The sequence below is a fragment of the Engystomops pustulosus genome, chromosome 5 (genome assembly GCF_040894005.1).
Source record: "Engystomops pustulosus chromosome 5, aEngPut4.maternal, whole genome shotgun sequence".
NCBI classification, from domain to species: Eukaryota; Metazoa; Chordata; class Amphibia; order Anura; family Leptodactylidae; genus Engystomops; species Engystomops pustulosus.
Window position 1 is genome coordinate 133086425 of NC_092415.1, and position 26677 is coordinate 133113101.

General features: G+C 38.2%; 1 protein-coding gene across 5 annotated transcripts in view; it reads right to left on the minus strand.

Annotated features, from left to right (window-relative positions):
* Positions 1-2835: 2835 nt before the first annotated feature.
* The window catches only part of SPMIP7 (sperm microtubule inner protein 7), an 84184-nt gene continuing 60342 nt past the window's right edge, over positions 2836-26677 (minus strand). For 4 of the 5 annotated variants that reach the window (XM_072153083.1, XM_072153081.1, XM_072153085.1 and 1 more), the window contains exon 9: positions 2836-3202. In XM_072153083.1, coding sequence (XP_072009184.1) covers positions 3082-3202 — 121 coding nt within the window. In that variant the 3' untranslated portion in view covers positions 2836-3081. Of the gene's footprint in view, positions 3203-23280; positions 23378-26677 lie in introns of all 5 variants that reach the window. The other variant, XR_011855851.1, reaches the window with a different exon arrangement.

Here is a 26677-nt window from a genome sequence, read left to right on the forward strand (position 1 = left end):
TCTTCATACTCCCCCATGCGCAGCAAGACGTAAGGGTACGTCTTATTGCGCTATAGGGTTAAATAGCCAATTGAGACAATGATGGTGACATTATTTCATGTTATGTTTGTTGGTCTACTTAGGTAAAAAAAATAATCATATGATTTACCATAAATTTTGGTAAAAACACAAAGAAAATTACCAAACTAAGTATAGACCATTGACCACCCTGTACACTTATGTGGCTGTACATGGAGGCCATGCTCCATTTTTGTTAATCCATGGGTTGTATTGCACGACACCCTGGAGGGAATCAGGTGAAGTGGTCACATAAGTTCTGGTTATGTTATTGGCACATGTCTGTGCCTAAGTAGTTCCTAAATTAATAAAAGGAAAGGGGGATTGAGCGTCCCGGCAGCCACTTAGCTTGCAGGTTATATGAAATGCTACTTCACCAGCTTCCCTAAGAACTTATAAGTGCCAGCGTTCGGAGCCTGCAAGCCCAATTTTAGCCAGAGCCCTCCGAAAAGCGGTATGGGTTTTGCTGCCAGGGACTTGCAGGATGTTTAGCCAGTAGGGAAGCGGCAGATGTGACAGCTCGACCGGTTGTGACTAGTATGAGGTCAGGGCCGAGGAGCAGGGCACGGAGTTGATGGCCGGAACAGGTTGGGGAGTAATAGTCATAAACACAGGTTCTGGACCACATGAGGGTTGGAGCACACACTAGAGTCCTGATACTCGGGCAAAGAGAACTCCTTCAGGAAGATGATTTATTGCCCTTCCCAAAGAGCAGATCATGGGAGCACAAAAAAAAGTTCAGGGAATTGCTGCAATGCTAAGCACAAGCCACAAGAGGAATTTCAGCAAGCAATCCACATACTTTCCACAAGAGGGAGTGCAGAATCATTACAGCAAGCAGTCTGCATAATTGCCAACAGTGGGAGATAGAGTGCAGAATCGTGACATTGAGAGAGCACATAATCCATTTTATTCATGCTTGCCCCATCTTCTCTCCACATTATGTTTAGTATAGTCCTGCAAGCTATCCGTGTAGACCAGGGCACTGCATCCCACTGAGATCAATAAGCACTGCTATCAATGATGACCGTGCTCATTGGTGCCGGATGCCAGGTAGCGGTAAGCGGTGAATACATGTCAGCTATGACTCCTTTACAGGTCTAGGCACTGCACTGCCCTGGATCCTAACGCCGGTACATAGTACAAGCGTCCGAATCCTGGGCAGAGCAGCAGGAAGGGGAATAGAAGCCCTGGGGGTCTCCTGTAGGCAACATTTGTTCTGTACTGTGTTTTGGTGCATTTAGGGTTTTTATTACAAGAGCAGCACCTTGGGCAGTATGACAATGCACATTCCTTAGTAAGCTCCACCTCAACAGATAGCCCTGAACAATGTCCCATCAGTGTTTATGGTTCATCCTTTTCCTGATAAGAAAATGTAGGTGACTAGAGGTTGTACATTTTATGGCTGGAAAATCATCTTTTGCACTTTCTATTAGTTGGTGTAGTTTTCTGCACCACAATATAAAATTTTCTGTCTCTGCTGAACTTGTTGAATAATTACACTTCTATTGGGGACCTCTATCGACTTCCAGTTTCTGACTATGTTAATTCTTGTAGTGGTGAGGATAAGAAATGGCACATACCTGTCCCCTATTTTTATGGATTCAAGTTCAAGATTGAGAAGCTACCTGGGGACCCCATGGATGTGGATATAACAGAACTTTTTTTAAGCAAATTAAACACTGATTTCCATAATGGCTCCAGGCCCTTACATGCCCACCATATATGTAACAAGGATCCAATTTCCAATATCTCTTTAGGATTATATCAGGCCAGAAGTCAACCAAGGTACCATATATATACCCCGGACATGGGAACTGATGGATCGATATAAAAGAACAATCCAGGTTAAATTTATATATTTAATTGCCTCAATTGGAGCTATGGTGTTCAGTGCCTTTTCCTTAGAAAATCTGCATTTTAGAGGCCTAGAGTGGGTTATAAAACAATTTCCAATTTTTCAGTGAAGCTTCAGCAAATTGAATCTTCTATTATTCATTCATCTGTAAAACCAATGTGCACTTAGACACCCAGGTACTCTAAAACAGACAGTGAAGTATCAATATTTGAAGCATAATGTCTCACTTTGTTACAGCTAAAATGTAAAAAAATCATATTTTTTTTACCATTTTATCAGCTTTTAAGTTTAAAATTTCGTTTAAAGTAAAAAGATCCTGAAATTGCTAATTATTCTAGTCCTGAACAAGTCAATTTCATATTACCTTAGATTTTAATGACCTATTTAAATACTTCTATTTCTTCCTGGAATACCACTGTAAAGCGGACCTGTCATCAGGATTTAAAATTTTCAGCTAATGGCAGATTCCCATAGGCTGTTTAATACTATGGTTTATCCCAATCTGCTTTTATAATTAAAATTAGTGGTTCCTTTCACCTTTAAAAGTTGATATTAGTATACTTGACTCTCTGCCAGCACACTGGATTTATGAAGATATCATCATTATCAGCACACTGCACACCCCTTTCCCTTTCGCACATGTGCGCTGAAAGAGATTTGGTTGCAGCACAGGGTCAGGGGGAGCAGAAATTATAGTTGTAAGACCCGTGTGAGAATAATGATGTCTCTGTGACTTGATGCACTGAACTCTTAAAAGTGATTGGAACTACTAATGTTAACTATAAAAGCAGATTGGGAATTAGGTTCCCATAGTCTGTTTAATACTATCTACAAGTGAAAACATGAAATCCTGATGACAGGTTCCCTGACATTTTCTTACATTGAAAAAAAATCAAAGCTTAATTCTGAATGGTTGTTGTGAATAATTTAATATGAAGAAAAGGAAAAGTAGAACATTGAGAATAATCATATTGTGAACAAGGCTTAAAAACGTAAGCTCTAGAAGAAAAAATATAAAAATGTGTAGCACAGCCAAGAAGAAATACATATTTTTAAAATTTCCATTCATACAGTCGTGTTAATGCTTATAAATTTTTTTTCATTTTCAGAAATCTACTTCTAGCCAGAAATTTGGCATTTGGCTCTCATTCAGCTAATTTGGTATTTTACTTAACAATTTCTTTCTCCACCTTGGTAAAAGGATTATATGGTGACACAGTGGTAACCATTCTGGAAAGAGGTCCCCGGTGTTTAAAGGCAGTTCCAATCCTACTTCCGGGAAATGACCTGCAGACACAGAAGCAGAGAAAATTTACAATACATCTTTATAGTTCTACAGCACAGCAGGGTGAATAAAATGATAAAAACCTAAACTTCATAGTTAGTGCTTCAGCCACCAGAAAAAGGAAAAAAAAAACATTAACCATTAAAATAAGAAACCCATCCCACTGCCTTAACCTATCCCCACATTAGACATAATAATACTGCACGGTGAGAGGTGACTTCCTGCATCATGTAGTACTTTTACATTAAGCGTGTGATACCGACCCAGAAGCTACAGATATCAGCTATATATTATAGCTAGCACCCATGACAGGTGGTAACTCTTCAATCAAGCAAGACTGCAGCGAGCAAAGGGATTCTGCCTCCTCTCCTTCAGGATCTGCCCTCCAAGCTGCTTACTAAGGGGATCTGATCCTTCCTATGGGGTCTGATGAGTACCCCTGGAGCTGCCCAATGCTCCTTGATGTCCCTGAACATCATGCATCAGTACCAGTTTTACATATAAATTTGAAATCAAGATGAAACAGCATAAGATGGCCCCAAACCATATGCAGAATTGGTAGCACAGCATCCATAACAATCTGTACAATAAATCTGGAAAAAAAATTGAAAACTTACTAAAATAATTTTGTTTTGATTAAATCATGTGACAAAAAAGGGTTTAAAAATGGATCTAAAAAATATAGGAATACCCTGTACTGCAACCCTTTTGGTCTCATGTCACAATATGCAGGTGGGGAGAAGCTGGGTGGAGAGCTTGCTCCCTCCCCCACATCTAGTGTGGAAACTCTATTGCACAGCCAGGCAGCACATGCTATTGGTGTCCTTCACCTCTGTTGTAGACACATGTGCGTCTGATCCCTTCATGTATGCCCTGGTTGGTAGGGTTGAAGATATCTTAAATCTCAATAAACATAGCATGAGTGTGAAAGCAAACTGCACTGCATGTACACTATCGCTCAAAAGTTTGGGGTCACCCAGACAATTTTGTCTTTTCCATGAAAACTCATACTTTTATTTTTCAAATAAGTTCAAAATGAATAGAAAATATAGTCCAGACATTGACCAGGTTTGAAATTTTTATTTGAAATAATAAGTTTCTCTTTCAAACTTTGAATGCTCCTTTTGCTGCAGACCTTTGGCATACAACTGTTTATTTGCTGAGGTAATCTGGAGAAATATCACCCCATGCTTTCAGAAGCCGCTCCCGCAAGTTGGATTTGCTTTGGAACTTTTTGCGTACAGAGCCTGCTCCCACAACAGCTCACTGGGGATGAGATCTGGTGACTGGGCTGGCTACTCCATTACTGACAGATTACCAGCTGCCTGCTTCTTCCTTAAATACTTCATGCATCATTTGAAGGCCAGCTTTAGGTCATTGTCCTGTTGTATGATGAAATTGGCTCCTATCAAGCGCTGTCCAAAAGATCTGGCATGGCTTTGCAAAATTTAGTGAGCCTTCCTTATTCAAAATCTCTCTGACCTTGTACAAATTCCCCCACTTTACTAGCACCAAAGCAACTCCAGATAATCACATTACCTCCACCATGCTTGACAGATGGCATCAGGCACTCTTCCAGCATCTTTTCAGTTGTTCTGCATCTCACAAATGTTCTTCTGTGTGATCCAAACACCTCAATCTTAGTTTTTTCTGTCCATAACACTATTTTCCAATCTTCCTCTGTCCAATGTCTGTGTTCTTTTTTAATCTATTCTTTTTTATTGGCCATTCTCAGATATGGCTTTTTCTTTGCCACTCTGCCCTAAAGGCCAGCATCCTGGAGTCGGCTTTTCAATGTAGAGGTTGACAATGGCGTTTGATTATTATTACTATTTGATGAAGCTGCCAGTTGAGGACCTGTGAGGCTTCAGTTTCTCAAACTAGAGACTCTAGTGTACTTGTCTTGTTGTTTTTAGTTGTGCAGTGGGGTCTCCCACTTCTCTTTCTAGTTCGGTTAGAGCCCGTTTGTGCTACACCATTGTAGGAAATCTTCAGTTTCTTGGTAATTTGTTGCATGGAATGGTCTTCATTTTTAAGACCATTGTGTTTTATAGAACAAACAAATGTGATACTCCAGATTCTCAACCAGCTCAAAGGAAGGTCAGGTGAGTAAGATGTCCCTGGCTCAGTCACAGTCAATGGCGCCTTTGAGCTAGCTGCCAATTTTGCAGCCAGCTTGCAGTCGCCATTTACAGTCTGCATGAAGCCTCAGTTGGTTGTAGAAATTTCATATGAGTTTATTTAAATGGGACTTAAGCCTCTAATTTCTGGCCTCTATGTATTCACCACTATATAGGTATGTATAAAATAGATGCCTATACCGCTGATGTAAAATTCTCCCCCCACAGTGTATTTTACATACGTTGTTGTTGTTATATTTAGACAACATAACACTGTGCTTGGTGTCTGTTCCTCTATTCCATCATGGAATAGAATAATGGCCACCAAAACCTGATGGTAAACTGAACACTTTCCATTTACCATCTGTTGCCATTGACTTGATATAAGCAAGTTCACAAACTTTACTCATCTGTTATTTATAATGGCAAAAATAATACTGAAGCCTGCTTTATTTATGCTTTTAAAAATAACTAAATTTTGCAATGGACACCACGAACGGTTGTGTAAAGTGAGCCTTATTTCCATACTTGGGTAGAAGGTAAAGGAGTTTCTTTGTTTTCTGTTTGGCCAATGCAAAACTATGCACCATTCAGTTTATAGTTTAATTTATAGGGTTTATCTTTATTTTGTATAAAGATATATAAAAATAGATCAAATTACTTAGAAAAGTCTAATAGGGGGTTTTGCAGGAGTGTAAAAATTTGTAAAGTGATGTTAAAATAAAATAAATAATAGTAAATAATTAGTGATGTTAAAATAAAAAAAATAAATAATAAAAAATTAGCTATTGGGAGCACTGATAGTATTAGCTACTGGTGAATATCTTAGTGCTGGCTACCATGGGGCTTCCAGTGGATACGGAAAGTATTCAGACCACTTAAAATTTTTCTCTTAAATGTTAAAGGGCTAAATTCACCCTTTAAAAGATCGCTTGTCTGGAAAGAAGCAAAAATTCATAAGGCAGACATACTATGCCTTCAGGAAACTCATCTACAATCACAAGATCTAGTCAGACTAAAAAACAAAAAATACACTCACATCTTCACGGCCCCAGCACCAAATAAAAAAGGAGGAGTAGCGATTGCTATCGCTAACACACTTTCCTTTTCCTTAAACAAATCGATTATTGACGAAAAAGGTAGATATATCATTCTTGACTGCATCATAAATAATATAACATATACATTACCCACAATATACGCACCAAATAAGAAACAAAAGAAATTCTTAAAATCAGTACTGTAAAAAACAAGGGAAAACAATTCAGGATCAACCATAATAGTTGGAGACTTCAACACTACAGTGTGGCCTGAAGTAGATTCCACTTCTAAAAAGAAGAAATCAGATACATCCTTCTTACAGGAACTACTCCACAAACACGACCTTTACGATATATGGAGAGCACAACACCCTCTAGACAGAGATTTCACCTTTTACTCACACCCCCACAAAATATACACAAGGATCGACTTCTTTTTAACAGATAAATTCCTTTTACACCGTATACTCAATTCTAATATCTATACTATCACATGGTCAGACCATGCCCCCATAACCTTAAAAATTAATGAACAGTACAGCACATCTCCCAACTCACTATGGAGACTAAATAATTTCATTCTCCAAAATAAAGATTTTTCAAAACGCACAGTAGCCTACATAAAAGAATTTTTTGAATTTAATGACAACCACTGTATCTCCGATAGCAAACTATGGTGCGCTCTTAAAAACTCAGTAAGAGGCCACTACATGGGCATAACAGCACACGAAAAAAAGCAAAAAAACAAACAACTATACCAAATTAATTTTAAATTAGCAGAACTACATAGAGAAAACAAAATATCCTTCTCACAAGAAAGAATGAAGGAAATATCAAATCTTCAATCCCAATTACACGACATAAACTTAGCAAAACATGAATTAGCGATTCAAAGGCTAAAATTAAATCATTATTGGCAAGGTAATAAATCTGGTACGTTACTAGCCAAACAACTAAAATCCCAAATACTTAAAACCAAAATCTCGTACATTTTAACTTCAGACAATAACAAAATAATGGATCCACAGAATATAGCTAACGTATTCGCCAAATATTATTCTACACTATATAACCTCAAAAATGACTCATCAACCCCACAACCAAATGAAGAGGACATTAAATCTTTTTTAAAACAAGCTGGACTTCCCACAATAACCCAGAAATATGAAACAATATTAACTAAACCCTTTACAGAAGAGGAAATTACGGAAGTAATACTATCATTAAAACTCAACAAATCCCCAGGCCCAGATGGGCTCACTAACAATTTCTATAAAAAATTCCATAAACAACTTACTCCACACCTTACTAAAGTATTCAATAGCGTCTTCAAAACCCAACAATTCCCTAAAGAGATGCTGGAAGCAGTAATAATTACACTACCCAAACCAGGGAAGTCACCAGATAGCCCTGCGAATTTTAGGCCAATATCTTTACTAAACTCGGACCTAAAGATATATTCGAAAATTATTGCCAATAGACTATCAGATATTATCCCTGAGTTGGTCCATCACGACCAAGTAGGATTTGTGAAAGGACGTCAAACTTTAGACGCCACCAGACGTTTCAGTAATCTCATATCCAAAACTGAAGCAAATCGATGCGGAGAAGGCGTTCGATAGAGTTAACTGGAAGTACATGGAGGAGGTTCTTAAAGAATTCAAACTACCACCACCACTAATTACACTAATATTGGCACTATACAAAAACCCAACTGCAAGAACGTACACATCTGGATCCATCTCAAATTACTTCACAATAACTTATGGAACTCGACAGGGATGCCCCCTCTCACCACTAATTTTCACATTATTAATGGAACCATTAGCACAACATATAAGGAACTCCCCACATATTAAGGGTATCCAGATAGGAGAGACAGACCATAGAATCGGTCTCTTCGCTGATGACGTGATTATTTGCCTAACATCCGCAGAAAATACCTTATCCCAACTAAATAAAATTCTTGAAAACTTTAGCTCTATAAGCTACTATAAAATTAATAAATCTAAATCCTTAATCCTGAACATGGGCATCCCCCCAAATACACAAAAAGAATTAGAAAACAAATTTCCATTTGGTTGGACAGAAGGAAAAATCCCATACCTAGGTATAACATTAACTTACCCAACCAAACTCCTTATGCCAACAAATTATTCAACATTAACTAACCAACTACAGAAAGATATACAAACATTTTCTAACTATCCAATATCTTGGTTGGGTAGAATTGCCGCAACGAAAATGTTACTACTACCAAAAATATTATATTTTTTTAGGAATGTACCCATTAGTGTTCCATCAAACACAATGGGGCAAATTTACTTACCCGGTCCATTCGCGTTCCAGCGGCGGCTTCTCCGCTCTGGATTCGGGTCCGGCCGGGATTTAATAAGGTAGTTCTTCCGCCGTCCACCAGGTGGCGCTGCTGCGCTGAAAGTAAACTCATCGCGCCGGAATGCACCGAGCTGGACCAGGTGAAGGTAAGCGGTCCTTATGCGACACATTTTCGGTTTTTAAATGCGGCGGTTTTTCCGAATACGTCGGGTTTTCGTTCGGCCACGCCCCCCGATTTCCGTCGCGCGCATGCCAGCGCCGATGCGCCACAATCCGATCGCGTGCGCCAAAATCCCGGGGCAATTTAAGTACAAGCGGCGCAAAACGGAAATATTAGGGTAACACGTCGGGAAAACGCGAATCGGGCCCTTAATAAATGACCCCCAATATCTCGCATACAACAAATTATACAGAAATTCATTTGGAAAGCAGAGAAAGCTAGGATTGCAGCTAAAATATTACATCTTCCCTCTAATAAAGGCGGCCTGAGTAGCCCATTCATTAAAGCTTACTCACTTTACTCACGCAACACTACTGGACCAAATAAAATCCTGGTGGAATAATGATTTATCAAAACAGTGGGTTAAAATAGAAACGGATTTATTGTTCCAATCAAATATACAATCATTACTTTGGCAAATAGCCTTAACAAAAAAAATCCCTAAATGCTCCTCCCCCACAATCAAAGCAGGACTAAACTTATGGAACAAAGACGATCCTACCAGAAACCTGATCCCACTTAATTTACTGGAATTTCCCATGGAACCAATTCAGAGACTATTACCCAAAATCGACTACACTAATTGGATATCTTCAGGTATAAGTAAAATAGATAACATCTACTCTAATGGCCCTATACTTCCCTTTCAAGTAATAAGAAAAAAATACAATATCCCTAAAACAGATCTTTATAAATATCTTAGGTTGCGAGAATACTTGCAAAATATAGAAATCTCAAAAAATAAAAAGAAAACCTTATATGGTGAATTCTTCCATAATAAAGAAATTAAAAAGAAAGGCATAAGCAAAGGTCATAGGTAAATATTACTTCTTAATCTTCCAGATAAACATCCATTCCAAGAAAAATGGGAAAAAGAATTAAACACGATATATGAGACCACCACTTGAGAACATGCATTTTCCATCACAACTCAAACGGCTCAATGCATTAATCATCAAGAAACAGTGCGTAAATTAATGTATAGATGGTATCTAACACCATACCGACTAGCTAAAATGTATCCTAACACATCAAACATATCCTGGAGATGTAACAATGATATAGGCTCTTTACTACATATATGGTGGGAATGCAGACCAGTAAATCGACTATGGAAAACAGTCTTCAACAAATTAAGAAGCATCATCCCCTACCCTATCCCCTGGGATCCTGGTATCGCTTTATTATCCCTCAGTCTTGAAGACATACCGATATCACATTTAACAATTATTTCCCACATCCTAAACACAACAAGAAATCTAATTGCAAAAAATTGGAAGTCACCAGTATTACCCACCATCAACGAAATACTACACAACACAAACAATAACTTCAAGATGGAATCTTTATTAGCAAGCAACAAAGGTACAAGGAAATCATTAGAAACAAAATGGACTGATTGGATTATATTCCTCTCAGCTCATCCATTATGATTCTTACATGCAAAGAATTACATTACTATAACTATAATACATAAAGGAACACAGGGGCACTGTTATTAGTTGTACTTGTTTTAATATTTTTTTTATCTTTTCTAGTATGCCTATACTTATACAATGCATAATGAAATATGTATATAATACCTTAGCTACAACAATATAAGAAGATCATAATAATAATATGTAACACTTTAATACAATTGTATGAGTGTGGAATGCATACATGTTTGTTAAATTTTAAAACAATAAAAAGAAAGTGATAAAAAATAAAATTTTTCTCTTTGTTTAATTGCAGCCAATTGGTAAGATCAAAAAAATGTTTTTTTTGCTCATTAATGTACACTTTGCACCCTATCTTGATAGAAAAAATAGACATGTAGATATTTTTGCTAATTTATTAACCCTTGCCGCCAAAGACCATTTTTACCTTTCTGATACGGTCCATTTTTTTCAAATCTACCCTCTGTTACTATAGGTGGTTATAACTTTGTAACGCTTTAATATATCCAAGTGATTTTTTTTTTTTTATGACTATTTTTATTTGGTTTTTTAAAATTTAATACAAAGAACAACACATATGTGTATCATCTTGAGTTTCATGACATTAAGAAACATAATACATTGTTGATATATGATACATTGCATATGTATTATAAACATATGTTGTGTTGAATCGGGTCGCATGACCACCATACGTGTAATAAAGAGCCTATGTCTCTGTTGCATCTCCAACATATGTTTGTCCTGTGCTGGTACATTAGAGCCAGTCTGTATGGCGTGAGATACCATCTATATATCAGTTTTCTAGATGTTTCTAAGTGATTAGTGCAGTTAGATGTTTGGGAAGTGGCGGACAGGGCATGTCTCCAAGCACTCTCATCAAATTCTTTGTTGAGTTCATTTTCCCATTTTATTTGGAATGGTAATTTCCCATTGTGAGATAGTGTTAAAATTTCTTTGTAGCCCTTACTTATGCCTTTTCCGTAGTTCTGTATTTGTGAAGAAATTGCTATATAGAGTCGTTGGTGTGTTTTTGTTTAGGTCTAGTTTATTGATGATTTCTCTTAATCTTAGATATTTAAAGAAATCTTCTCTGGGTATTTTAAATAAATCTGTGATTGTTCTGAAAGTGTTTAATGTATTGTTTGTGCTTAAATGGCCTAGATTTTGAATACCTTGTGAGATCCAATTGGAAAAATCAATCTTAGGGATTAATTTATGAATGGTTTCCATTGGGAGGTCAGAAAATGCTAGTGGGATTAGAGCTCTTGTGGGATGTTGTTTGATCCATAATTGCATAGCTGCTTTAATTGTGGGTGAAGGGCATTTGGGGATCTTATGTGTAATGGACACTTGCCAAAGAAGAGGTATCATGTTTGTTTGATGTAGCATTTCTGTTTCCATTTTGACCCAATGTTTGGTGTTGTCAGAAGTCCACCATGCTTTAATTTGGTCTAGGATTGTGGCTTGGTAGTAGGAGTTAATGCATGGACTATTCAAGCCCCCTAGATGACTGGGTAAATACAGAGTTGTGGCTGCTACTCTAGGTTTTTGCTGTTTCCAAATAAATTTCTGTATGATTTGTTGAATGCGTTTAATTGTTGAGGTAGAAGTGGGGATAGGTAGGTTTCGAAAGTAGTAGAGGATTTTGGGTAATATTAGCATCTTTGTTGCTGCGATTCTTCCTATCCATGAGATTGGGTAAGTAGAGAAGTTTTGTATGTCTTTCTTTAATTGGCTTATGAGAAAATTGTAATTTGTGGTTGCTAGTTTGTTTATGGGGAATGTTAAGGTAATTCCTAAGTATGGGATTTCTCCTTCAGTCCATATGAAGGGGAATTTGTCTGCTAGTTTTTTACGAGTGGTGTCGGGTATGCCTAGATTTAATATTAACGATTTGGAATCATTAACTTTATAGTAGCTTACTGAACTAAACAATTGGATTATTTGGGTTAGGTGTGGGAGGGTATTTTCTGGTGAGGACAGGCATATTATCATGTCGTCTGCGAAGAGACCTATTTTATGGTCTGTTTGACCTACTTGGATTCCCTTTATGTGGGGAGATAGTCTAATGTGCTGGGCAAAAGGTTCCATGATTAAAATAAATATTAATGGGGATAGGGGACACCCTTGGCGAGTGCCATTGGCTATTATGAAGGGAGTTGATAGGGCCCCTGAAGTGTATGTTCTTGCTCTGGGGTTTTTATATAATGCTAGTATAAGGGTCAGAAATTGTGTTGGAAAATTAAATTCTTTTAGTGTTTCTTCCATGTACCCCCAATGTACTCTATCGAACGCCTTTTCTGCGTCTAGAGTCAGGAGCAGAGAAGGCGTCCTCCCATTCTCCGCTAGAGAAATCAGGTTTATGAATCTACGGGTAGCGTCATATGTTTGACGGCCTTTTATAAAACCCACTTGGTCTTTATTTACTAAGGTTGGAATGATATCAGCTAGTCTGTTTGCTAAAGTTTTTGCGTAAATTTTTAGGTCTGTGTTCAGAAGGGAAATAGGTCTGAAGTTTGCTGGAGTTGTGGGGGATTTTCCCGGTTTGGGGAGTGTAATTATGACAGCTTCCAGCATTTCTTTTGGAAATTTGCCTGAGTGTGGTATGTCATTGAATATTTTTAGAAGATATGGGGTGACATGGGCTTTGTATTTTTTATAAAAGTTGTTAGTTAGGCCATCCGGTCCAGGGGATTTATTTAATTTTAGGGTGGAGATTATTGTTTCTATTTCTTCTGCTTTAAATGGCTTGGTGAGAAGATCTTCTTGCTGTTTGGATATAGTAGGTAGTTTAGCATCTTTTAAGAATTTTTTGATATTTTCTATTGTAGGTTGTGGGGTATTTTTATCTTTGTCTAGGTTGTATAGAGACGTGTAGTATTTTGCGAATTCATTCGCTATTCCCTGTGGGTCCATGATTTTTGTGTTAGTTGTTGAGGAAATGTATGGGATTCTTGATTTTGTCATCTGAGCTTTTAATTGCTTAGCTAGTAGGGCACCGGATTTGTTTCCCTGCCAATAATGTTTTAATTTTAGTCTTTGAATTGCACGTTCGTGTTTATATAAATTTATATCGTGCAGTTTTGTTTGGAGTATGGCAATTTCATTAATTCTTTCTTGGGAGATCTTTTGTTTGTTTAGTCTGTGTAGTTCTGCAAGTTTAGTTTTGATTTCGTGAAGTTTTATGTTGTTTTGTTTTTTATTGTGTGCTGAGATGTTCATGAAATGTCCTTTAATAAAGACTTTAAAAGAGCACCATAAATTGCTTGTAGTAGAGTCTGGGTTATCATTAAATTTGAGGTACTCTAGCATGTTTGCAAGTGTTTTCTCTGTGTATTGGGGTAGGTTCAAGACGTAGTTATTTAATCTCCACAGTGAGTTGGGAGAGTTATTATATTGTTCTTTTACTTTGAGTGTTATTGGAGAATGGTCTGACCATGTTATATTGTGGATTTTTGCTTCTAGAATTCTACGTAGGAGATATCTATCTACCAGAAAGAAATCGATTCTTGTATAAACCTTGTGAGGGTGTGAGTAAAAAGTAAAATCTCTATCGGTTGGGTGATGGGTTCGCCATGCATCGTAAAGATCATGTTTATGCATTAGGGTTCGTAGGTAAGATGTGTCTGGCTGTCTTTTTTGTGAAGTGGAGTCAACTACTGGCCAGATTGTTGAGTTAAAGTCTCCTGCTACTATGACTGAGCCAGTTTTGTTATTTTCTATGATTGATAACACCTTTTGGAGAAATTTCTTTTGTCTTTTATTCGGTGCATAGATTGATGAAATAGTATATGGAATGTTATTTATGCTGCAATTTAGAATAACATATCTACCATTTTTGTCTATTATGCTATTAAATAGGGTGAAAGCTATTGTGTCTTTGATTGCTATAGTTACGCCACCTTTTTTGTTAGGTGCGGGTGCCGAATAAATGTATGGATATTGTTTATTCTTAAGTCTCGATAGGTCTTCTTCAAGTAAGTGTGTTTCTTGAAGGCAAATTATTTCTGCATCAAATAACTTGGCTTCTTTCCACATCAAGGATCTCTTGTATGGGGAGTTTAGTCCTTTTACATTTAAGGAGAATATGTTAAACACCATTTGTCTCAATTTGTGTGAACGCTACTGTGCTGCTTTTCATTTTTAATATATGTTGTGTTACTGTCAGTTTACGTTTTGTGAGCTTGTATGTAATATATTGAGCTAACAGGCAGATACATAAAAATGTTAACATAAAATTATTAACATAATAAGAACAAAAAACAGTGCGGCCACTCATGTGGCCTTTGTATCAAAGTTACAAAGTTGAAGATGTAACGGGGGGGGGGGGGTAAGTTATCAAAAGGAGATATATATCTCAAGATTGATAAAAGTATTACAAGGTCGTGGCTCGGGCCAACTATCGTGTTGTACCCAAGTTTTGGTTAGATGAGTTACAATTTTAAGACATAGAAAAGAAGTTGTTAGTCCCCAGACTAACTTTTATGGAGACTAAGTGCATCATATGTTATAAGTATGGTAAGAAAGACACGTAAGAGAATAAATTCTCACCACCTATGTTAGACAGTCTTTCTCTTGCGATGTGACACCGTTATCCATTCTTCGTTAAGATGGCTTGGCGAGGTTCTTCTGTTGTGAATTCCGCTGTTGTCTTCTTCTGTTGCAAGGTCCCATTCTTGGCACATTTTGATGGCTTCAGATGGGTTGTTGGCAATGTGCTTATAACCGTCTTTGGTAATAATAAGCTTAACTGGAAATCCCCATTTGTAAGGGATGTTGTTGTCTCGTAGGGTTTTGGTGCTTTCGAAGAATTCCCTTCTTCTAGATAGGGTTGCCGCAGAGAGGTCTGCATAGAGAGTGATATTTTTAAATCTGTCTGGAAGTGTGGGACGGTTTCTTGCAGCATCCATAATTTTCTCTTTCATATGGAAGAAATGTATGCGCGTGATGACATCTCTTGGAATTGCTTGTGGTAGAGATTTAGGTTTGGGTAGGCGGTGAACTCTGTCCATAATAAGATCATTTGCTGATGCTTGTGGGAGTAGACATGCAAAGAAATCTGTTAAAAAAGTATACAATTCTTCTTTTTTAACTTTTTCAGGGATGCCTCTAAAACGAACATTGTTCCGTCTGGAACGGTCTTCAATGTCGGCAATTTTATTTTTAAGTGCTGTTATTTCATCTTCTACCGAGTTGGCGACATCTACTATTTCATTATGTGCTGCTCTGATTTCTGCCATTTTGTTCTCAATGTGGCTTGTTCTGTTTCCCAGACCTATTATTTCTTGTTTTAAGTTGGAAAAGGCAGCTTGGAATTCATTGTGGATTGTTGTTTTTAAATCAGTAATAAGAGCTCTCATCACAGATTCAGAGATGGGGTTATTTGAGCTGCTTTGGGAGTTGTTCTCCTGTGAGGAGGGCTGTGTGTAATTCTCCCCACGTGCTTTGGCTTTAGCTGCTCTGCTGCTGGAGTACTGTGTACTTCCTGGGGTGCCTGGTGCCTGAGCTGCTGTTGTGGAGAAGGCTGATGCCATGCTGGCTGCTGGTGAGTGGGATGGGGTGTGCAGTACACTTACTGGTGCCGGTGAGGAAGCTCCACTTGTGGATAGGAGCTCCTCATTCTCTTCTGTTATCGGCGCGCCGGCGCCATTTTGAGGAGACACGAGGGCTGGAGTGAAGGTGGAGAGCTTTGCAGGGCTCTTCTTCAGCCTCCGTTTTGCTGCCCTGGATGCTGGGGACATTCTCCTTTAATGTGGTGCTTCACCGATCGCTTGGGGTAAGCTGTGTGCCGGTTTTCGGTGTAACGGCCCGGGAGCTCTCAGCTCACGCTTCCTGCTCCATGCGCCGCTAGCCACGCCCCCTATCCAAGTGATTTTGATCACTTGGATTTCTCGTGATGCTTTGTACTTCATTTTAGTTGAAAAATACATTTTGGTGGTATGTTTTGCATTTATTTATGAAAAAAACGGATATTTGGGGAAAATTGGGAAAAATTCTCAATTTTCGAAATTCAAATTGTTCTACTTTTTCCACATAGTCATAACAGCAAAGAAAAACTTGGTAACTAACATTTACCAAATGTCTGCTTTATGCTGACTTGGTTTTTTATTTGTCCCCTAATTTTTCTAGGATGTTATGGGGCTTTGAACTTTAGGTGCGATTGTTCAGATTTTAATAAATGCAAAATCATGCTTTTAAGGGGCCTGCTCAGATTTCAAGTCACTTTGAGAGGCCTAAATAATAGTAAAACCCCCTAAATGACCACATTATGAAAACTACAGCCTTCAACACAGGTAGCATAACTTTTATGAAGCTTGTTAACCCTTTCATTGTTTTACAGGGGTTAAAACAACATTATAAAATTTACATTTTTTTTAGCTAAATGAATGTCTTTCAAAAAATTTACACATTCACAAAGTTTGATCCCCAATTTCTCCCAAGTATAACAATCCCCCATATGTAGTGGTAAACTGCTGTATGGGCACACGGCATGACATCAAACTGAAGTTGCGACATTTTAATGGCTATACAATCTTTATTTATTTATTTTCTGCGAGATTAGATTAGCTTCGCAAATACTTAATTCTTCACAAATACTTAATTTTATTAACTCTGGAATGTATGGAGGAAAAGAAAATCATGAATTCTGGTTTCCTTTCTTTTTAAACTTTTTGAGGCCATACACTGCACCATAAAAATAATATTATGTTTATTTTATGGATCACTACGATGATGGTAATACCTCATTTGTATAGTTTTTCAAATACTGTAGTTTTTCTTCAGTAAAATTGTAAAAATATAATGCAGAGAAAATTTCTTTTGTTTTCGTATCGCCATCTTTTTGGAGGTATAACTTTTAATAGTTTTTGGTTGACAGAGCTGGTTTAAGGCTCATTTTTTACAAGTTGAATTGTTCTTTTCAGTAATACCATTTTGGCGCACATAACTTTTTGCAATCACTTTTTTAGTGATCGCAAGGGATTTGTTAAAAAAAAAAAAATTTGGCTAGTTTTCAGGGTTTTTTTATGGGGCTCACCAAGTGGGTTCACATAATGTTTTAGACTTACTATACAGATTTTTACAGAGGCGATACCAAATACGTTGGTGTTTTTGTGATTTTGCGTTATTCTTACTTAATTAGATATGTATAGGGTATGTTGGTGTTTCGGGGCTTTCACTTTATTTTGTTAATTACTACATTTTTGTTAATTTTACTAAAAAGAAACTTTATTAAGTGTTTTAAACTGTTTTTCTTTTTTTTCATATAGGTCAGCTTGAACAACCGATGCTCTAGTCGCTTGTTCAAGCTGTTATTCGCTTAACAGTGTAATACAGTTGTGTTACACTGTGCTATGTAATACACTGAGAATTCTGCACATGCTCAGTGTGTTATAGCCAGGTCCCGAGGCTGCCATCAGAGCAACAGACCCTCCCGGTAAGCGCTGTGGGGTCAGATACATGTTAGAAGCCCCATGTGTGACTACGCCATTTAACATTTGACACCCGCAGCTTATGGGACCGGCTGCGTTCAGGAGCCGGTCACAGAAGTTGGACGTAATCGTACTGCATAATACGGGAACACACCCCCTGCCATGTAGTGCTATTATGTCAAATGTCGGAAAGGGGTTAAACATGAAAAACTGAAATATCACATGGTCATGAGTATTCAGACCTTTTGCTCAGTATTGAGTAGAAGTACCTTTTGAGCCAATATCTGTCTTGAGACTGATGCAATAAGTTTTTCACATCTGCATTTGAATCCTCTGCCATTCTTCCTTACAGATACTCACCAGTTCCCTCATGTTGGATGGTGAATACAGGTACACCGCCATTTTCAAGTCTCTCCAGAGATGCTCAATTGGGTTTAGGTCAGCTCTGGACAGGCCAGTCAAGAATGGTCACAGAGTTGTTCTGAAGCCACTGCTTTGTTGTTTTAGCTGTGTGCTTAGGGTCATTGTCTTGTTGGAAGGTGAAGCTTTGGCCCAGTCTAGGGTACAGAGCACTCTAGAAGAGTTTTTCATCCAAGATATCTCTGTACTTGGCCATGGTAAGCTTTCCTTCAATTCCAACCAGTCATCCTATCCCTACAGCTGCAAAACATACCATGATGCTGCCACCACCATGATCCACGGTTGGGATTGTATTTGGCAGGTGATGGGCAGTGCCTTGTTTTCTCCCCAGATACCGCTTAGAATTAACACCAAAAAGTTCAATCTTTGTCTCATCAGACCAGAAAATCATATTTCTCAGTCTGGGAGTCCTCTATGTGGGTTTTCATAAGTATTGCACTGCGGAGAGGCTTCTGTTGGCACACTCTACAGCCCTCCACCAGTCTGGGCTTTGAGGTTGTGGAACTTTCTCCCTCCTCCCTACTGCATCTACTTCTTTACCTATCTCACCAAGGCTCTACTCCCACAATTGCTTATTATGGCCAGCTCAAGGAAGAGGTGTGGTAGTCCCAAACTTCTTCCATTTAAGGATTATGGAGGTCACTGTGTTCTTAGGAACCTTGAGTACTGCAGAAATTATTTTGTAACCTTGGCCAGATCTGTGCCATGCCACAATTCCGTCTCTGAGCTCTTTGGGCAGTTACTTAGACCTCATGATTCCCATGTGCTCTGACATGCACTGTGAGCCGTGAGGTCTTATATAGACAGGTGTGTGCCTTTCCTTATCAAGTCTTATCAGTTTAATTAAACACAGCTGGACTCCAATGAAGGAGTAAAACCATCTGAAGAAGGAACAAAGGGAAATGACAACATGCAAGTTAAATATGAGTGTTACTCTGTGGTCTCCAAACTAACTGGTCCAAGTCCTCTGTAACCCTGCTGTCTGGCAGATGTGTCCTGGCCGAAGGAGACTCTATGTTAGGCCCCTTCCACACTCGCGTTGCATTTCACGCCAGAGTTTGATCAGGGTGCGATCAGGGTTTGGTCAGTGAAAAACGTGCATTTTGCATCAGAGTGCAATCAGTTTTCAGTCAGAGTTTGTTCAGTGTCTCAGTTTTTCACGCGCGTTTTTGATGCAATTGCAATGCAATTTCAATGCGTTTTTCACGCGCAGAAAATGCGCGTGAAATGGACTCAGGACTGAGCTCTATCTTTTCTATGGCAATTGATGCGTGAAAAACGCATTGCACTTGCATTGCACTTGCAAGTGTCTCAGAGTGCAATGCGTTTTTGATGCGTCTCCATAGACTTGTATGGTGCGTTTTTCACGCGCGTGACTTGCAAAAGTAGATCATGTCGAGATTTAAACGCGCGTTAAAAAAAACGCGCTTGTGTGCGTGAAAAAAAATGCAAGTCTGAAAAGACTCATTGATTACAATGGGTCAGAGTGCAATGCAAGTTCTGCACGTCAAAAGCACGCGCAGAAAACGCGCGTGAAAAACGCAAGTGTGAAAGGGGCCTTAGGGCTTCCCATCAAGTATACGTTTAAATATCTAGGGATATATGTTTTCACTGATACCTCAGTTCCTTTGGGCAGTAATATTGTGTCCACTAGTAGATCATTTGCCGCCTTTCCGAAGCAATCTTATTAAAATGTTTGTGCTATCTAAGTGTTTATATGCTCTACAACAAGTGGCAGTTCATGTTCCCTTAAAAATTATTTTGCCATATGGAAAGCATGATGTCCTCCTTTATTTGGGGTTCATCCAGGGCTAATCTGAGTTTGTCAAGCTTGCTGCAGCCTAAAATTAAAATTGGGGTTAGACATATTGAGGCTCATTTACTAAGGGTCCGCGGACCAAATTTTCGTTGGGAAAAACTCCGATCCCGGGTGTTTAACCCCTTACACGCCGCGGTCAAGTATGACAGCGGCGTGCAAGTGTGTCCCCCGTGGATCGATCCCTCCTGCCGCTGCCCCCGGGTCCGGCGAGTGACCCGAGGCTTCCGGCTCCTCTTCTCGCCGGGTTCTGCCTTCCTGGCAGGACCCGGCTGTATGTAACTGAGCGTGCGCAGCATGCTCAGTTACTTACACTATACACTGCAATACAAGTATATTGCAGTGTAGAGGCTTGAATAAGTGATCGGATGATCGCTTTTTCAAGCCAAAAGGTGGAAAATATGTGAAAGTAAAAAAAAAAAAAAGATTAAATCATTTTATAATAATAATTAAATAAATAAAATAAAGTCCCATAATCTCCCCAGTTACACATATAATGCAAATACAGTATATAACACACAAAAACACACGAAAAATGTACATATTTGGTATCACCGCGTCCATATTAATCTGCACAAAACTTCCCGTAATATACAATTTTTCATCAAACACCATCACAAAAAATGTTCTAAAAAGTGATCAAAAAAAGCTACGTTCCCTAATATGATACGGCTGAAAAGGACAACTCTTTTCGCAAAAAATACAGAAGTTATGGCCCTAAAAAGTTTGTCAATAGTAAAAACAATGCGATATTCTCCAATATTGGTTTTGCTCAGGAAAATTGAGCAAAGATAAGAAAAACTATATAAATGAGGTATCACCGCAATCGTAGTGATCCAGAGAATAGAGATATAATATTATTTTTACGTTACGGTGAGCGGGGGGGGGAAAAATGCTAAAAATCCTAAATAAAAATTGATGATTTTGTTTGTGTCCCCCTTGAAATAGTTAATAAAATCTCATGAATAAGCTATAGACCCCCAAAATGAATTATCTATACATTGTATCTCATCCCGTAAAAAAAATAAGCCCTCATATGTTTGGATTACCAAAAAAAATAAAAAAATGTATAGGTAGTACAATGTGACAATACAAATCTGCTGTGAAGGGCGCCTCCATTCATTCTGTGCCCGGCCTTGCGCGCGTACAGCAGTTTACCACCACATATGGGGTATCAGTAAACTCGGGAGGAATTGGGCATCAAACGTTGCAGTGCGTTTCATCATTTAATTTATTCTGAAACTGTCAGTTTGGCCTAAATGAATGTATTTTCCAAAAAAATTCCATAGTTTCTAAACTATTTCGCAGGTCCATATTGTTTTAACCCATGTGAAACACTTAAAGGGTTAAGAGACTTAATAGAAGTTGTTTTACATACATTGAGGGGTGAAGTTTCTATAGTGGGGTCATTTATGGGATGTTACTATTTTTTAGGCCTTTCAAAGTCACTTGGAAGCTGAGTTGTCCCTCAAAATGTGAGTTTTGTCAATTTTCATGAAAATTGGAAAAATCGCACCTAAAGTTCTGCACCTCATAACATACTAGAAAAGTGAGAGGACGCATAAAATATCATCCCAACATAAAGCAGAAATTCTGTAAATGTTAATTATCAAGCTTTTTGGGTAGTTTTACTTCCTGTCTGGAAAGCAGAACATTTCAAACTTGGAAAATGAAGAATTTTTACAAACTTTTGCCAAATTTTCACTTTTTTTCAGAACGAATCGCAAAACTTATAACTTACATTGTACTTCATGTTAGTTATCAAATTTATCACGAGAAAACATTCTCAAAATCACCGGGATACGTTAAAGCGTTTCAAAGTTATAACCAATTATTGTGAGACATGTCAGATTTGAAAAATCAAGTCTGGTCATTGAGCTGAAAACTAGTGTCGGTGATAAGGGGTTAAAGGTTGAACCTGATTCCCTCTGTCAATGCAGGAAGCCATCATAGTGGTGCTGCCAAGTGAGGGCAAGGACCCTGTATTGCCAGACTCATACAGGCCCATATCATTGTTAACATCAGATGTAAAGCTCCTCGCCAAGGCCCTGGCCAATTGGTGAGAGGAAAGGTGTATGGTTTTCCCATTACTTCTTTTACAGCTATGAGAATCACTGGGTCTGAACACAGAGAGTTCCCTTAACTGCTCTGACATTAACAGAATTTTTTTTATAATTAATTTATTTTAATGATTTTTTTCTTTTTATTTATGTTATGTTATTATTACAAGTACTTTCCATATCCCAATTTGGTCAGGGCAACTACTCTGATAGAGGCGTGTATGTCTCTGTGGGTTCTCTGTGTATGTCACAAAGCACACATGTGCATGTGCATCATGTTCTTGTGGGCTCAGTTTTTACGACTTTCACCCTTTGATCCAAATAACACCTCTACTTTATTCTTTGGTTCGGTGCGATCGCGGTGATATCAAATTTATACAGGTTTTATTGTGTTTTAATACATTTTCAAAAATTAAATGAATGCCATCTTCTGAAGCTAATAACTTTTTCATACTTTGGTGCACGGAGCTGGGGGAGGCGTCATTTTTTGCAAAATGAGTCGACATTTTCATTGCTATCATTTTGAGGTCTGTCCGACATTTTGATAATTTTTTATTACATTTTTTATGTCATGTAAAAAAGTGTAAAAGTCGCGTTTCGGACATTTGGGCGCCATTTGCCGTCTCGGAGGTCACTGCTGGGAGTAACCGTTTTTATATTTTGATAGATCGGGCATTTTGGGACGCGGCGATACATAATATTTTATAAATTTTTTAAATTTTTAAACCTTTTTTTTCCACTATCATCTAGGGTAGGAGGCTGCCATGGCAACTGATTGCCGCCCCGATGACGTTCGGGGGAGTGACGATCGGAGGAAACAACAGGTTAACAGCCAGTGACCCCTCTTCAAGGGGTTAAAAGTCTTTTTTTTAGTGTCTAGATGAACAAAGATACCTGTTGGTGTTTTTTCCACGATCCAGGCAGATAAGTTTATTTAGCTTAAATTACTAGTTAGTAAGTGGTAGACCAAACTGTCTACCTTAAGTAGTAGAGAAAATAACGTTTTTGCTCTGTGCATCTTGTAGCAGAGAATGCTGTGTCATACCAATAATTCTCTCCTCCGCTTTGTTGATGTCCTTTGTCCTGTATTTACTTAATTTAAGTCAATCAGTTGGTTCTTATGTATGTGAAAATCATGTTCTTAAGTACAAATATAAAGAGAGAGAAATAAAAATATATAGATTTCTTATCTGACCGGAGCTCCAGATGTTCACAGAGGTTTTCACTCCAAACGTTCACAATAATTGTTCTCGTTTGTCCTCCGTTCTGCTCACAGCACAAATCCACAGATTCTCCAGAAAAGAATCATAAAATCATAAAATTCATAAAATGCTTTAATACAATTAAATACTACTCACAAACGTTTAGTAAAAATGTGCATATCTATAGAAAGGACACCAGCCTCAAACGACCGCCCAAAGATGTTCTTAAGTACAACTGCACATCAACCTGATTTCCCCATAGGGGATGTTGCTTGTGACAGGATGACATGACATTGCCAACAGGATTGAATTCCCTGCTAGTTCTTTTCTATATGGGACTGTGCTGATACCATCCGAATCACCCAAAAGAACTACAAAATAGAATGTACCATTTGTGACAAACAATATATGGGCCACACATCCGGACCCCTTAAGGGGTCTAGTAATAATAACACTAGAGATGAGTGTGGTCCCCCTTCCTGGACACAATAGACACATTCCTATCAATAACACATATACGTTTATACCATAATAACTTTACGTGTGAAACACGCAAGGTGGAATTTCACTACACAGGTCGTGCACATCGTATTGTAATGCATTGGAATATGCCCATATTGAATAGGCACAAAGGATAGGTATGGGTTAATACCGTGGTGTTCACCACGATTGGAACGGGCACATAGGATATGTATGGGTTAATACAGTGGTGTTCACCACGATTAGAACTTTATCTTAATACCGCATCCAGTAGGAGTGTTTGTGACTGTGTCCGATATGGATTGTTGAATTGTTATATAGGGGCACATTTACTTACCCGTCCGAGTCGCGATCCCCGATCCGGACTGTCCGACAATGATGCACTGTGCCGCAATCCATGTAGATCCTGATATCCTGCATGTGTCGCTCCCCGCTCAGGTCCACCAGAGTTCACCTTCTTCTTCCTGGTGCATGTAAGTGCTTGGCTTGCGACACAATTTTAAAGTTAAATCCTTTTGTTTGTCCGAATCCGATGCCCCCCCCTCCCCCCCCCGATTTGTGTCCGATGCCCTTCTAAATCCCTCTCCTGGCTGTGCGATCCCCGAAAAGTCAGAAAACCCAACGGAAATGAATTCCTGAATTGATAAATATGGTTGTTTTTCTTCCTGTTGTTCTGCACAAAACGCTGTTTTTTTATATTTATACTTACACTGATACAGTGATGACTTTTTCCTTTTCTCTAGTCACGTGATGTGCAGCTAGGCTCTGTCCATCATGTGACCTGGAGCGGGATACTTTAAATGGTGTTTGTTTGTTACAAGGACCAGATCATGAATAAGGCGTGATAGCCGAAACACGTTGGTCCATGGGTTGCTTTTTTGGATACATGGGGGCAGATTTATCAAACTGTCTGAAAGTCAGAATATTTTTAGTTGCCCATGACAACCAGCTCAGCTTTTATTTTACCAGTGCTCATGAATATTTTAAAGGGGAGCTGTGATTGGTTGCCATGGGCAACTAGAAATATTCAGACTTTCAGACAGCTTGATAAATCTGCCCCATGCTCTTTATACTACTTTTTATGTATTACCTCCAATAAAAGAAGAATTAACCCATGCTCAATTGGGTTAAGATCAGGTGACCAACTTTCAAGAATATTCCACTTTGCATTAAACTTTTAGTGACCAATTCTTTTTTTCAAAATGTTCTGTTTTTTCAAACTGATAGTCTAACTACCCAAATTAGTTAATAACATTAACCATATTTTGGCTTTCTGTTAAGTGTCCTTTTGTTTTATTACAATGTTAGAAAGATCACACATCGAACAACATTTTTAAAATTTTTCAAGAAAATTTTTGAATTCATTATTTTGGGGATTTGGGGATATTCTTTAGGGGTTTTTGAAATTGTATTAATAGAAACCTTCTACAAATCACCCAATTCTAATAATGTTACTCTTCAAACTAATCAAAACAGCGCATAGCAAGGTTGTTAAAGCCTTTATGTATTATACAGGAATTAAAACAAAATGAATGTTTTAGTTTGAATTTTCTATTTCGTCATTGATATGTTCATTTACCCACTTAAGCTTAATAAAAGTAGAAAATGCACCTACGAATATATTCTTCAGTTTCTTCCAAGTATGATGACACCCCAGATTTGGATGTAACCTGCTATCTGGGCATATGGCGGGGCGCAGAAGGAGCTCCACTAAGCATTTTTAGGGCAGATTTTGATTTTACTTTCGGGTGCCATGACATGTTTGCAATGGGAAAACCCATTTCCCCAGAGAACAACTCAATTTTGTAAACCATTTACCAAGCAGTATAGGGGCATTTTAACCCTTGCCGCTGATGGACTTTTTACACTTTTACATTTTACGTCTCTATTTTCTGGTCCCCACCTACAAAAATCTCTTTTTTAAAAAATTTTCTGTGTACAGAGCTGAATAAGCACTTGTTTTCTGCGTTGCACTGTACTGTACAGTGCTTCCCAGTGACTGTTTTATGTTCCATGACGTATTCTTTGTTTAGTATGATCACAGGGATACCAATTTTATACCAAATTTATGTTTTGTGATGTTTTGATAGCCTTGTGAACAAAAAAAAATCACCATATTATGACGCTAATAACTTTTTCATACTTCGGAGTAAGGAGCTGTGTAAAGTGTCATTTTTTGTGGGACGTAATGTCATTTTCAGTGCTGCCATTTTGGGGACTGTGTAACCTTTTTGATCACTTTTTATAATTAAAATTTGTTGCAAAATGTCAAAAAGTGGCGATTCTAACCTTTGGGCTACAGGGTTTAATGCCGGGAATAACCATATTTAGATTTTTATGGACTGGGTGTCTTGCAACATGCTTTGGATCGTAAAGTATACCACTCCTTCTGTATTTACTTTCACACGGTCTTCTATTTATGGTAGATTTGGATATTGATACATCCTGGAGAGTGTTGTTCACTTGGATGGCTGTTGTAAGTTTATGTTCACTATGGAAATGATTCTGATGATCATCCATCACTGTTGTCTTCTGTGGGCATCCAGGTCTTTTTGCATTGATGAGTTCACCAGTGCTTTCTTTCTTTCTCAGGATGTGCCAAACTACAGATTTTTCACTCCTAATTTCACAACAAATTTGTCAGATGGGGTTTTCTGTTTTCCCAGCTTAACCCCTTAAGGACGCAGCCATTTTGTAGCTTAAGGCTCAGCCCGATTTTTTGGATTCTGACCTGCGTCGCTTTATATGGTTATAACTTTTGAACACTGTTACTTATCAAAACGATTCTGAGATTGTTTTTTCCCCACATGTTGTACTTCATTTTAGTGGTAAATTTTGGCTGATAAGTTTTGCGTTTACTTACAAAAAAAAAGAAAATATGATAAATTTTTTGAAAAATTTGCCATTTTC